The following is a 13,578-nucleotide window of genomic DNA, read 5'->3' on the forward strand; positions in this document are numbered from 1 at the left end:
ATATATATATATATATAGATTATATATATATTATATATATATTCCTTGTCACAGATCTTCTCTCTGCTACCGCTGGGAGCGAAGGAATATGTACTAAGTTTTAATGAGCTTTCAAGTTATTTATAAAATGCTAAGCTGTACATTAATTGAAAAGCTTATTTTATCCAAATGTTATTTGAGAAACTGGCAGCGCGAAGTGCATAAACAGAGAGCAAGCATACATTTAAGTTAAGGACTTATAGTTTAATGTACAAACATATTTAATTTGTTCCATATTGCACTATGTACATTAAAAAAAAAGTCTCTATAACTGTAAAGGCTGAATGTTGTTGAGCACTCCCTTTAAGGGCACGTCCACACAGACGTTTGTCAATTCTTCTGTTCTATTTGTGACAGGTGAATGGAGGAGAGACTCATACAGGGGTCATTAATCGCTAGATATTGCCAATGCAGTGCACACAATAGAGCAGGGTCATGGGAGAAAAAACAGCGCATGTACTACTAGTCAAACTCATTGCTCTTTCATCAGCTTTGGAAATACACCAGCATCTCTCCATAGAGATCAGTGACCTCAGAAAGAAAAGAAAAGGAAATTGGGAAGCATGGAATTGCCTATAGTATGCATGGATCCTTCCTTTAAAAAAAAACACAGTAAAGGTTTTTGAAGACCATTGGTTTTATCTCAAGCGATGGCTCACTTTATTTTGTATTTAAAAATAACTCAAGATGATACAGGTCACATAACGCATCATCTCCAATAGACTGGTTGAGAAATGTGCAACATAAATGTGCAAAATAATGGAAAAATACATTTAAATTCAGAATTAGTTACACATTTATTTCAAGGTAGATGCATAAAATCATTGCCCTTTGGATACACTGTAAAAGATAGAGAATCTGAATTCCTGCTGCAAATAGGGCTATAACCTCCCCAAAACATTACATTTATTAAGATTGCCATGATAAAACAGGTGAGAACCTTTGTGTTTTGGGGTTGGCAGATCTCCACAGTAGTCCCATAGTGGCAAAAAATGCTTAATTCATCTACTCTCAACTTTACAGGAAATATACTTTAACTTCCTAGTGAATTAAAATACAGTTTTGAAAACAGAAAAAAAGGATTATCTTTCCATCGGACTGTTAAGTTTTCACTATTGTTCAGCTTTCCAACAACAGCTATTGTGCCAGTTATGTGGCCTAAGGTTTTGCAGGATAAAGGGTTTCATTACAATGACCAAATCATGATGGGGATACAAATGGGAAAACAATAATGAATCCTCTATATATTGTAACATTGTTGTATGACCTCTGATCTCATGTACACTTAAAGGGCTGCTAAACAGGTGCCTCAGCATGTGTACACAAAAGGCTCTGTAATACTCATATCTACCACCAGTCATGGTACCTGTGTGCTGAGACAATGAAATGGACAGATGTTCACCTTTAACTGTAAATATGCGACACATAATAAGAGACATTTTTGAATATGGCAGAAAAAGACTCTTTCAAGCCGTCATGGAGAGAAAATTTTGTATTAATAAAAATGTGTAATCATGAAATTCCAGACCCAAAGACATCAGTCAGCTAAAGTACCCGTTACATTTACTCATCTTGCTGACAGATTGCGTTATATCTAGGTTGATAAGATGCCACTGTACTAGATTTATTTTCTTTACAAATGCCTGTTAAGGGTTGGCAAGAGTGCACAGATTTATTTATCATGTTATTATATCTTACATTAGATCGGGTTGCTGTGGAGGAAGACAGGAGTCTCTTCAGTGACTTGATGGCAGACGAGATTAACTGAATGAGAGCATGGTGACAGTAGGGAAAACAGTCCACAGTTCACAGAAAATACATTGTTTGGTTTGAAAATAAATTATATTCCAGATAACTGTACCAAAGCTGCTTTAACATATGCAAATATATAACAAAAACGCAAAGGTTTTATTTAACCTATTCATCAATAATTAAATTTAAATTGCTTGTTCAAAAATGCATTTTTTTTTATTTTTTTTTTAGAGGCCACCAAATATTCTGGTGATAGTCTACCGTAGATTCCTTAGTGCACGCTCACATCGTTTCTGAAACCGCAGAGCTTAACTCTGAACTTCTCAGGGAACTTCGATACATTGTATAGACCTTGAAGAGTACTGCATTGTCCTTTAATCAAATTGTCGTTCAACAAATAATTATGAACTGCAAATGATATTCAGTATTAAAGGACATAGAAGTCACTGTTATTGTTGGATAAATCTGTATACTGCTGTAGACTGAACGCTGCTACAGGGGGTTGAGCTGGCACCTGTGGGGATGTACCATTTTGAACCCAATGAGTTTTATTTCCATACGCGACAGGTTTGCATAAATGTGTCTCCCATTTAGGCTTTGTTCCAGCCCTGCATTTATTTTTAAGTCTGTTGTCACTATCACAGTATGTCACACAACATTGGCAGGCTTTACCTGCCTTGGGCCCATTTTTCCCTTTTACGGTGTCTACAGACACATTTTTATCTTTGTTACTGGTCTTAGCAGGCTGTGTAGAGGAAGTTCCTTTTAAACGTCTCTTCTTCTTCTGAATCTGGTCAAGACTTATATCTGACTGAGAAGAGCAGCTCTCGTTCCAGCTTGACCTTGTATTTAGGCTTCGCAAAGGCAAAGCCAATCGTAAGGCTTTCCAGAACTTGGAGCTGCTGCGCCTGGAACCTTCTCCCTCCCAGCGGACAAAAGGAACACTCTCCTTGAGTTTAGAAATGGTGGTGTGTGCTCCAAGTAGCCGCTTATATTCCACAATGACAAGACTGGTGCAGACAGCATTTTGGCACACAATACCTAGCTTAAACTCGAGCATACTAATGCTTTTATCTGTCAGGTAGTCAGGACTCAACACAACAATCATCCTTCGACTTCTCTGAATGAATTCAAACACGGCTTCTACGGTATCTAGAAAGTGCAAGGGGAAGCATGGTAGGGAAAGATGAAATGAAAGAGGAATCAGAGAGAGAAAAGAAGGTTAAATTGAGAAACAGACATCAGATTGAGGCAGAACACTCTGTCTGGTAATCCAAGAAATGTTAATACAACTACAGCAAAGGATAGTTCGTAAAAGTAACAGGTTAGAATAGCGCCTTGTGTTTTTAACACTCAACTTTAAAGGAGAACTCAAGCCTCTGTTTTGCCCATGTCCTCTGTCTAGAGGAAAGGTTGGTTCCCTCCTGGGAATACCCATCATGGTACCTTGGCTCTCACACAGGTGAAACCACCAGGATCACGGGATAGGAGATCCTACAACTCTCATAGTGATACTGTTGTTGAATGCAGGTTTTCAGTAAAACTGTCACCAATTTGGATGGGGAGAGAGATTGTTCATGCATAGGGGGAGATTGGAGTGTTGGCACAGTTCTCATTTAAAGATTTTTTTTTTCTTTCAATAAAATGCAATCAGTTGTGCCATCCTTGGTTCACTTTCTAATTATTAATACATTTCACTTTAATTACTTGACTGCATATTATGAAATACAACAAAAAGGAGACTTGTATAAGATAAAAAGATTAAAATATCGTTATGAAAAGGAGACCCATGATGTACTGACAGTGAAAAGTGTGTGACTGGAAAGTTAACATGTTTAAGTCAACTTCTTTCCAAGTTTTCCTGTGCCAATTTGACAGGAGCCTCACGTTACTAGCCAGGTGGTATTTGCCTTCCTAGAGACCTCTTAAAAACATATTTTACAACATTCATTTTATTTAAACATAGTGGTAATAATTTACTTGGTATTGTAAAATATATACTGAAAAGTTCTGTGACACACAAACGTTGCTTACCAAAATAAGGCTATAAATCAGGGGCATCCCTTCTAACCAATAACTACATATTATATTTATATCGATTTCATTTGTATATTATAGTAGTGTAAAATATATATGAATGCAGAGACCATGAATCCTAAACAAGATTTGTACACAGCTAATACATTTTAAAAAAATTCCACCTATAATAAACTTAGCATAACAGGAGAATAGCAATAACTTTTGAATATATAATTTCTGAACAGTAAGATTACCTAAAATAGATGAATGTCTTTACCATTTTTTAACTTTAATTGAAAACAAATATACAAAGTAGAATGTAACATAAAAATACAAGTGTAACTTAAGACATAACAAATAACAAAAGAAACAGATCATCAGTAAACAAGAAATAAATCTCACCTAGCTACAGTACACAAAACTTCAGACACACAGCAGTTACACTTGAAAAATAATGCAGCATATACTCCCATCACACTGCAATATTAGATTGCCGAATATGATATTGCTTCTCATGAATATTCTTGGGACATTTTAACGCACGTTGCAAAGTCCCTTTGGAAATATTAAGCACTTTTATCACTTTTATCTTCCAGTGTCAGCCATAAGGAAATCTGTTTGCATGATACATTTCCTGGAAGCCTACATGACGACGTGTTGTGGTGATGCTTGTAAACTTTGCAAAGACTAACGATGTATAAAAGAATGGATGGAGGATTTCCTTTGGGTGAACATAAGGAAGTTAATTGAGTTTAAAGGTACAGAAGAACATTTTTGAATATTTAATTTGCAGTGTAACATTAATAAAGTATAAGATAGGGACATAATTAATCTTACTCATTGCCTCTCTCTGCCTAATTGTTTCTCTTTCACTGAATATTGATGTGCATATTCAATACGGTCTGCCAAATGGGACTGGTTTGTTCTGAATTTTGCACAGTTAATTCTGCCTCATTGTACTCTAATCTCAGATCTTGATTTAAATTCAGTGTGGCAGACGCCGCTGCACACAAGATAACGTATTCTCCTGACATTCTTCTTAACCAGAAATTGAAATTGATTCTTTATGATTAGTCTTACATTAAAAAACAAAACACTGCTGCTGAGTTCTACAGCATATCCTGGGTGATACAAATGATGTTATTTTAAGGAAGAAATGTTTAATGTAAAGAATAAGTACATTAAATGAGACAGTGGAAAGCAACACGTGTCTCTCCAACTGTTGATGAAGTGTAAGTTCATACATGTCTACTCTTCCGCAATGTTCAGGAGACTCCCGGTTTTTGGGTAGTTCTCCCGGACTCCTGGAAGAACAGGCATGTCTCCTGGACAGGGGCCTCAATGATGCGATTTGCGTAATTCTGGCCTCATCCACTAAGTGCAATGACACAATTGCAGTGCTGTGACATTTGGGGCAGAATTACACAATTTGCAGCTACGCCCGTTTCCCCCCTTGCACTTGTCCTTTTGGAGGGGGGAGCTACAATGTAGGCAAGTATGTGTAAGTTCAGTATACCCATGTTAGTACTCTGTAGTGCCGCAACTGCTGAATAACCTCACCCTGAGAATAATATGTAAATTCCGAAATCATGCAATGCAAAATAAAATTCACCCATAATCTAAGCCCCTTTAAAAAGAGAAAAAAAAAACCAAAACAACATAATAAAATCTTGAAGATTTTAGCTTGAAATCATGTTTACCTTTTCTAAAAGTAAAGCTATTTCTTCTGACACCGGAAAGTAAAAAAATTGTGCATCAGAAGATAAAGAAAGCAATGGTGTCCAGAAACAAACAATTGTTCAATTCCACTTGTAAAAATTGTCTATTACCGCATATCGGGTGACAACATTTGCAGAAAAACATTTGTGTAAATCATGAAGAGACGATTGGTTTATTCTTTAATCCAAATGAGGAGGCTTACTATACTATAACAATACAGTATTACAATGGTGTAAATATTTCAAACTCTGATGAAAAACTTACTCAATTACTATAAATTTTAAAAAAACAAAAACATACAGACATCAACCAACAAGAACGAAAAACAAAAACAAAATATAAAACAAGCATTTATTTTGAACATGTGCGATTTAAAAAAGGTTAAATAAAATACAAATCAAATGGGGAACAGATATAAAATAAAAGAATGATTAAAAAATAACATGATTTCAGTACGATAAAGAAAGCAATGAGATAAACAGTAGCATTTATCTGTTTCAGATAAAATCTCAATGTGCTCAAACACGCTGCAATTTTGATGGGCAATAAAAAGAGCTAATTGCCTGCAAATTGCACTGTATATGGGCCCAGAAAGACAGCCAACCAAGAACCATCAGCTATTACTCATGACGAACTGTATGTGTAGTGGAACAATAACTGCATCCAACTGCGCTAATTATCTGCCACAACAGTTCGGCCAAAGCGCTAATCTTTTAGATTTGGTCACAAGTGTATTAACATGTTTAGGCTACTCTGAAAGAGATCTGGCTGCTTGGTGGTCCGGTCAAGCAATTGGATCAAAGCATGTAGGCCTGGCTTCATACTGTTAGCACCACTGCAAGTAGCAATGATGCACCTGCTTTGCAAGCCCACCAAAATGCTCAAGTGGAACATTAATACCTATTAAAACTTAACATTTTGGACAGTATGTCAAGTTAGTAATTGTAACAGTTATAAACAGCAATAAATAACACTGTCATAATGTACTATAATATATATATATATACATATATATATATATATATATATATATATATATATATATATATATATATATATATATATATATATATATATATATATGTGATATTACACCTCCTTACAGTTACATGAGGAATTTAAGAGTCAGTAAAGTTGATCTGATAACATTATAAAAAATTGCAAAAATGTGCAGAAACTTGCTTATTCTTGCTGTAGTGATGCAGCTCAGTCACAGTATTACAGTGAATGGAGCACTATTGAAAAATGCTGAACGGAATGAGTTCTTCAGATAGCAGGGGAAGGGGTGAGGAAAGGGGCGTGCAGGGCAGGTTGTTCGAAAATTGACTGTTACTAGGTGTTTTTTAAGATAACTTTTAATAAGTTGTGGTGATTAAATGTAAACTTTAAAACTGAATATATTATGGCACTGGAGGTTAGTATTCTTTGTACATGACAGGATCTGATTAAATATACATGTATATATATGTATTTATTTATTTTTTGGGTGGGGTTGAACATCTTTACCCATGTGGTCTACTCACTAAGCCTGGTCTGGCACATTGCAGTGGCTCTCAACTACAAACATCTCTTGGTCCCCTTGGGTTCCCTGGATCAGTCCTTTATTATCTTTCTCTCCATTTTGGAACCTCTTCCCACATTCCTCTTTTTCCTGCTTTGGCTAGGATCGTAGCTTCATTCGGAGATGGGGATGTTGACTATTCAAGATATAGGAAGTCGCATTAACATGATTCATCTATTTATCAATTAAACTGGTCTTTTCCATGGGCTCCTCTATGGTAGCAATTGGAGCTGGACCAGTGAGTAATATTAAAAGGACTGTGGGAGGGAAAAAATAGAGCCAATGGCATTATGGACAACCATTAAAGTCAGTCTATGTCAATCTCACTCTGTAGCTGTTTCATTGGGGGGAGATTCAATTCAGCGCGAAGTATCTCCGGGACGTCTGCAGAGACACCTCGCATCCATGTTATGGCTGAAATCTCCACTCAGAGGTGCGAGGGAATATGAACGGAGATTCCTACCGTAATTGCCAGCAATATGCGCAGTGCGATGTTCACGCACCACATCCCCGGCAATTGAATCTCCCCTATTGTGTTCGTTTTTCATTTCTTTATTAAATGTGTGTATTATTTAAAAACATTTTGTTTATTAAATGGAAGTTGCATTATCCATGCTTATTGTGAAATAAGAATATTTGAATTCAGCCTACATAGAATGTAATGTAGGGACTGTCCTATTTAGGCTGCCTATCCGTGGATTAATTGGTAAAAGAAGGGGGGACACTTATGGATGTAACAGACAGATGCTGAACTGGATCACGTAGTAACTGCCTTGCACAGGCATACCTCGTGCCCCTAAATGGGTGTAGCCTCTATTTGAGTCCATAATGTTGTCTCATGGCAACAAGTATCAGACACAAGTTCTTGTATAACTGACTTACATTACTTCATTAGTATGTGCAGAGTGTAGGCTGCCATGATTATATCTCAAGCAGTGGACAGATGGGACTTTCATGACAGTAAATATGCTTTGCTCCTATTTTTAGTTGTTTGAAGAACATGACATATTAACATGTAATTGAAAAAGTTTCCTAATCTGTAACACGTATACTAACAGGGTAAATTATTCCCTGCCAATAAAAACCAATGGAACTTTGACATGGTAATGACCAATTTATAACTTTGTATTTTTTCTCTGAGTAAAAAGCGCAGTTCTAATATTCCAAGAAAGCCAAGACAATAGTATATACCCTCAAACTTAATTCCCTCAACTTCTGCTTTTGTCAGGTTATATTTGGGGGCAGGGAACAACATTGCCTGACCGTAGCCTGTATGCAATGTTCTTGGTCGCCTTCTTAGCAGGCAAGGACCTAACATTTGAGGCAACAAAAGCTATTTCTTTAAAGAGCTCTGGAATTTCATGGTGTGTAAGGGGAATCTAGCACATCTCCCAGTACTTCAAAATATCTCCCCATCTTTAGCAACACAAAATGCAAGAATGAGATAGAAGCCTGTGCAGATGATTGTTAATGTAGGGTATATGGCTGTGTTTACCTTCAAACTATAGAATCATAGGGGGACGCTCCCTAAATCCTGTGAAACAGCTGTTTTCAATGGATAGGGCTTCTCTCTAATGATTCTAATTTTTGACTATTTTTTCTGTTAAAATTTTCTTTGAATCTGATACTGGAATTCTGAGACAGAACTTTCACATCCCCATCAGTAATTTATTCCATTTCCCTTCCTCTTGTAAATAATTTATTCTATAATATTGTTTAAATATGGTAAAGATATGTTGTGACCCCTTTGAGGAAGCATATTCAAAAAAATAAAAATAAAATATAATATCAGACTGAAGTGATTTGCTGAGGGAAAGCACAGTGGCCTAGTGGTTAGCACTTGTGCTTCGCAGCACTGGGGTCATGAGTTTGATTCCCAACCATGGCCTATTCTCCCTGTGTTTGCGTGGGTTTCCTCCGGGTGCTCTGGTTTCCTCCCACACTCAACCTACCAGTATGTTTTTGAATTGGCTGCTATCAAAAATTGACCCTAGTCTCTACCTCTCTGTCTGTATGTATATGTCTATGTGTGTGTGAGTGTGTGTCTATATTAGGGAATTTAGACTGTAAGCTCCAATGGGGCAGGGACTGATGTGAATGAGTTCTCTGTACAGCGCTGCGGAATTAGTGGCGCTATATAAATAAATGATGATGATGATGATGATAGGATACATAACATATCTTGAGCGCTCCAATAACTTTGGTTGTCCACGCATGTCCAGGAGTTTTCAATTTTTTTTTTACAAAAAGTGTACTGGCCACACACTTTGTTTTATGTATTTTGTGTCAATCTCCAGAGTGAGGATTTTATCAATTAAAAGTTTATTATTCGCACTCATTGCTATTTCTGCATTTTCAGACTTGCAGATTACCATATACATTGATATCCTCTTTAGAGGTAGTTTTTTATCTTTGTTATTATTTGAGATTTATATTTATGTTATATATGGAATATATTTTTAGATTATTACGTCTACATTGGTTACAATATATATATTTTTTTTACCTCAAACGAAGCCCACCATCTTCATTTATTTATTATTATTCATTTATTAATTTATTTTGTATTTATTGAGGTTGGTTTCCTTGATGCACTGGATTTTGCATTTATTTGGTTTCTGCTTATGATAGGAGGATGTATAAAAATCTGCTATTGGTTTGCTACATATTTGGCTGCCTAGACAGAGCTACTTAATTCACTTTCACAGTTAGACAAAAAAGATTTGGCTGGTCCCTTGGGACCACTCAGGAAAACATCCTCCTAGACCTTTCTGATTTAGCTAAGTGGAGAATTTTTTACATTCGCTACCAGACTTCCTGTAATTGTCTAGTCAGCAATTACATGTACTGCTTCACTGAATCTGCAGTAAAAATGCAGCTCCCATGCTGCTAAAAACATGAATTACATTTTGCCCAACTGTGTGATCAGGGCAGATTTATGCTATATGTGATGCTCACCTATAATGAATTGTGATTTACAATACATTAAATTATCAGGGCTGCTATACTTAAAGGATAACTCCAACAGTGATTTAAAAAATAAATAAAAAAATAGTAGTTTTCGGTGATGTTCGAGTCATGAAATGAAAAACAATCAATTAACTTCAGTACTAGCATTAACAGAGCCACTAAATAAAAAGGTTAAGGAATGCAGAAAACTGCTCAGCTTGTTGAAGCAGGTACAGTGGACAATGGATAGTAGAATGTGGCGTGGGACGATCAGATCCACCAGGAATCTGGGGTGAGACCATCAGACCCACCTGGAATGTGGTGTAGGAACATGGGACCCACCTGGGACACTAGCAGATGTGGTAAACAGAACGTGGGAGGTGATCTCAACAATCTGCACCACAAATTACTACTTTTTTTATTTGGGTTGCTATCCTTTAATGGTGGACTACCAGGCCACAAATTTTGCTGTGTTCCTAGAGTTATAAATCCCTAATGCCCGTAGATAACAGACTTGCATCACAGCAGTACAGTAAATAATCAATCAACTTTAAAATCCTCTGCTTGCAGCTTCTTAAAATGCATCTACTTCTTTCACTTAAAATTAACCAAGAACGTCCTACTTTCAGTCTGCTCTATGAAGAGTACCTCTTATACTACAGTAAATGCTCAGGCATATTTGTAGAATTTACTTATTGTCCTGTTCATATATAGGCGAGTGCGAGAGCAAGATGACTTGGGCCTCACAGTTATTCAAGGCAGGGCATATTTCTCATTAACAATGTTAAACAATCAGCTTTGTTTTTCGCTGAGCTAATCCTTTTTATATTGCTTCCCTCCCTTCATGTTCCAAGCTTATATACTTATGTTCTTGGATCTCTCTTAGCAAAAGGCATCAAGAGCAAAAAGGGCAACTCATTGATGAGTCTAAAAGCATTTTGAACCAAGTTTACAGCTTGACTTTCATTAAACTGGTACAAGTTTTAACAGGAACACCATAGAGGTAGCTATGCCATGTCTTGTACTTTTCTTAAACCACCAGAAAGCATCCAACACACACAAAAATACCCCTACCTGTCACTTACACCCATATACTCAATCTCTTGTCTTTAAGAGCAGAATATTTCATGTTGTGTTACTCTATACTGCTCATGGAGTTCAGTGGGACCATGTGGAAACTACAACTGTTTTTTGTGGAAGAGGTTTTCTTTACAGGCAGGGCAACATGGAGCTGTTTCCAAAATCTGCCCACAGGATACTTAGATTTTTCTCCTTTCCATTTAATCACATTGAGTACAGACTGAGCTAGTCTCAGTTCTTTAATCTTCTCTTTGTTTTTAATAGGTTTATACTGAACCAACACAAGTTGGATATTGCCCTGAGTAGCCATGTTTTCCAAGCCAGCTTTTAACTCCAGGAGGGCCTGTGTACCTTGGTGGACATAACTGGGGCTAATGACAACAAGCAGACGTCGGCTTTTCTTAATGAAGCTCAGTGTCTCATCTGTAATGACTGGGAAAAGAAAGGCAAAATGTTAATGAATCTGAAAACTGCATTGCCCTGCTTGCAGTGAACCATAAATTAAAAAAAAATAGAACCAACCAGGAGATGGGTATCTACAGGCACAGTGTTTATACCTATGAACACTGTAAATGTTCAATATTATGCAGATTCCTGCTGTTTACATTACTTCTAGTAGGCTTCAGGGACAGGCTAAAGTGGACTGTAGATTAACAGTGGTGTTAGAAAATGTTGAAAATCAAATTATTATACCTTAATAAGATTAAAAAAAAAAAAAAAGATCATGCTGTTGTATGCTTGTTTATTTCCATTCTCTACTGGAATATACCCACGTGAGAGTCTAGACCATTTGCTAAACTGCTTTCTCAATACACCAGATGGTCACAGCAACCAGACATATGTTTCTGACTAAATATATAACCAAGTACTTACAAAGAATAACCAAATTGTCTTACTGGCCCCTCCAGCAGAGTTAAATATATGGGATGTGTTTGGCTTTGTGAAGGTCATTTTAAAAATGTTTTGCTTGACATTAAATACTGGGAGATTTGTCCAGTTTCCTTCCACATGTTAGTTTTTAAAATAATTTATGTTGCAAGAAATTTGAATAGATTATTAGATATATCACACAAAGATAGAAGAACTTCACAGAATCAGATGCTAGTTATTAGTTGAGGAGGAAAGCTAAATGGAAATAGTTACTTACTTCCACCGGGCAAGCTGTCTCTGTCAAAGATACAGAGCTTGTAGCCAAATTCATTTTCCAGGACCCCTCTCAATGTCACCAAAACAAATTCCTCTTCCTCTGCGTTCCTTGCATAGGATACATATACATCGTATTCCTTTCCATCTAGCAAAATTTAAAATGTGAGACATAAACCAAAACACATGGCAGTGATACATATTTTGTTCGAAAGTAGAACAAAACAAAACTAAAAAACATTCAGATAAAACAATGGTGTAGATCTAAAGTATCAATAAACCATCTTCCACATATTTATAAAACTCTTTCTATGTAGTGATGGTTTTCCTGCAAATTTTGGTTGTAAACAGTGTTGCGGCTTAACATTGAGGGCACAACTGAAACCGGAACGAGTGTGGCTGAGTGAATATTGGGACAGTTGTGAGGGTGTATTAGTGTGAGTAGTATCAGCTCTAATAAAGAGATGGGTTTTCAGAGAGCAGCTAAAGATTTGAAGGCCATGGGATGTCTGATTGGGCATGGTTGGGAGTTACAAAAGTGGGAAGCAGCACGGGAGAAGTATTGTTGGAGGGAGTGAGAGGTGGTTACAAGAGACTAGGCAAGGCACAGGTTGGAGGTAGATTTAATAGGACGAGAGGGTGAGTATTTTGATATGAGATGTATGAGGGGGTGGGGCCTAGGGCTCTGTAGGCAAGGATGAATCATTTGAATTTGATTCTAGAGGACACAGGGAGCTATTGTAGGAACTTGCAAAGTGGTGGGACAGATGTAGACTGCTGAGACCGGAAGATCAGTTTTGCAGCAGCATTTAAGATGGTTTGAAGAGGGAAATGGCAGATAACAGGAGGTTGCAGTAGTCAAGGCAGGGTGATGGTGAGATAATGGAAAATAGCTTTGGTAGCATTTTGGGTAAGAAAACAGCATATTCTGCCAATATTTCTAATTTGGAAGCGACAAGACTCCAAATTAGAAACTGGATGCGAGGAAAAAAGCAAAGGACCGAGTCAAGTGTGACACCAAGGCAGTGGGCTTGGGAAACTGAGGAAATTGTGGTATTATTGACAGAGAGATTTGAGGGGAGGTGGCAAATCTGAGGGAAAATAAGTTATGTTTTAGATATGCTGAGCTTTTGGTAGCATTGGGACACATACATGTGGCGATAGCAGAGGGACAGTTGTTTACACAATATAGTACAGATACGTAGAGGTCAGGGGACAGAGATGTAGATTTGGGTGTTGATAGCATAGAGGTGGAATTGGAAGCTGAGTGAGAGAATTAGTTCTCCAAAGGAAGAGGTGTACAATGAGAAAAGTAG

The 13,578-nt window shown here is 37.0% G+C and overlaps 1 protein-coding gene across 4 annotated transcripts in view; it reads right to left on the reverse strand.

Annotated features, from left to right (window-relative positions):
- Window positions 1–259: 259 nt before the first annotated feature.
- Window positions 260–13,578, reverse strand: part of IL1RAP (interleukin 1 receptor accessory protein) — a 183,134-nt gene continuing 169,815 nt past the window's right edge. For 2 of the 4 annotated variants that reach the window (XM_075202295.1, XM_075202294.1), the window contains 2 exons: window positions 12,267–12,410; window positions 672–2,943 (listed from right to left, as the gene is read on the reverse strand). In XM_075202295.1, the coding sequence (XP_075058396.1) occupies window positions 2,219–2,943; window positions 12,267–12,410 (869 nt within the window). In that variant the 3' untranslated portion in view covers window positions 672–2,218. Of the gene's footprint in view, window positions 571–671; window positions 2,944–3,725; window positions 11,552–12,266; window positions 12,411–13,578 lie in introns of those variants that run through there. The other 2 variants (XM_075202297.1, XM_075202296.1) reach the window with 2 other exon arrangements.

The sequence above is a fragment of the Mixophyes fleayi genome, chromosome 3, assembly GCF_038048845.1.
Source record: "Mixophyes fleayi isolate aMixFle1 chromosome 3, aMixFle1.hap1, whole genome shotgun sequence".
Classification (NCBI taxonomy): domain Eukaryota; kingdom Metazoa; phylum Chordata; class Amphibia; order Anura; family Limnodynastidae; genus Mixophyes; species Mixophyes fleayi.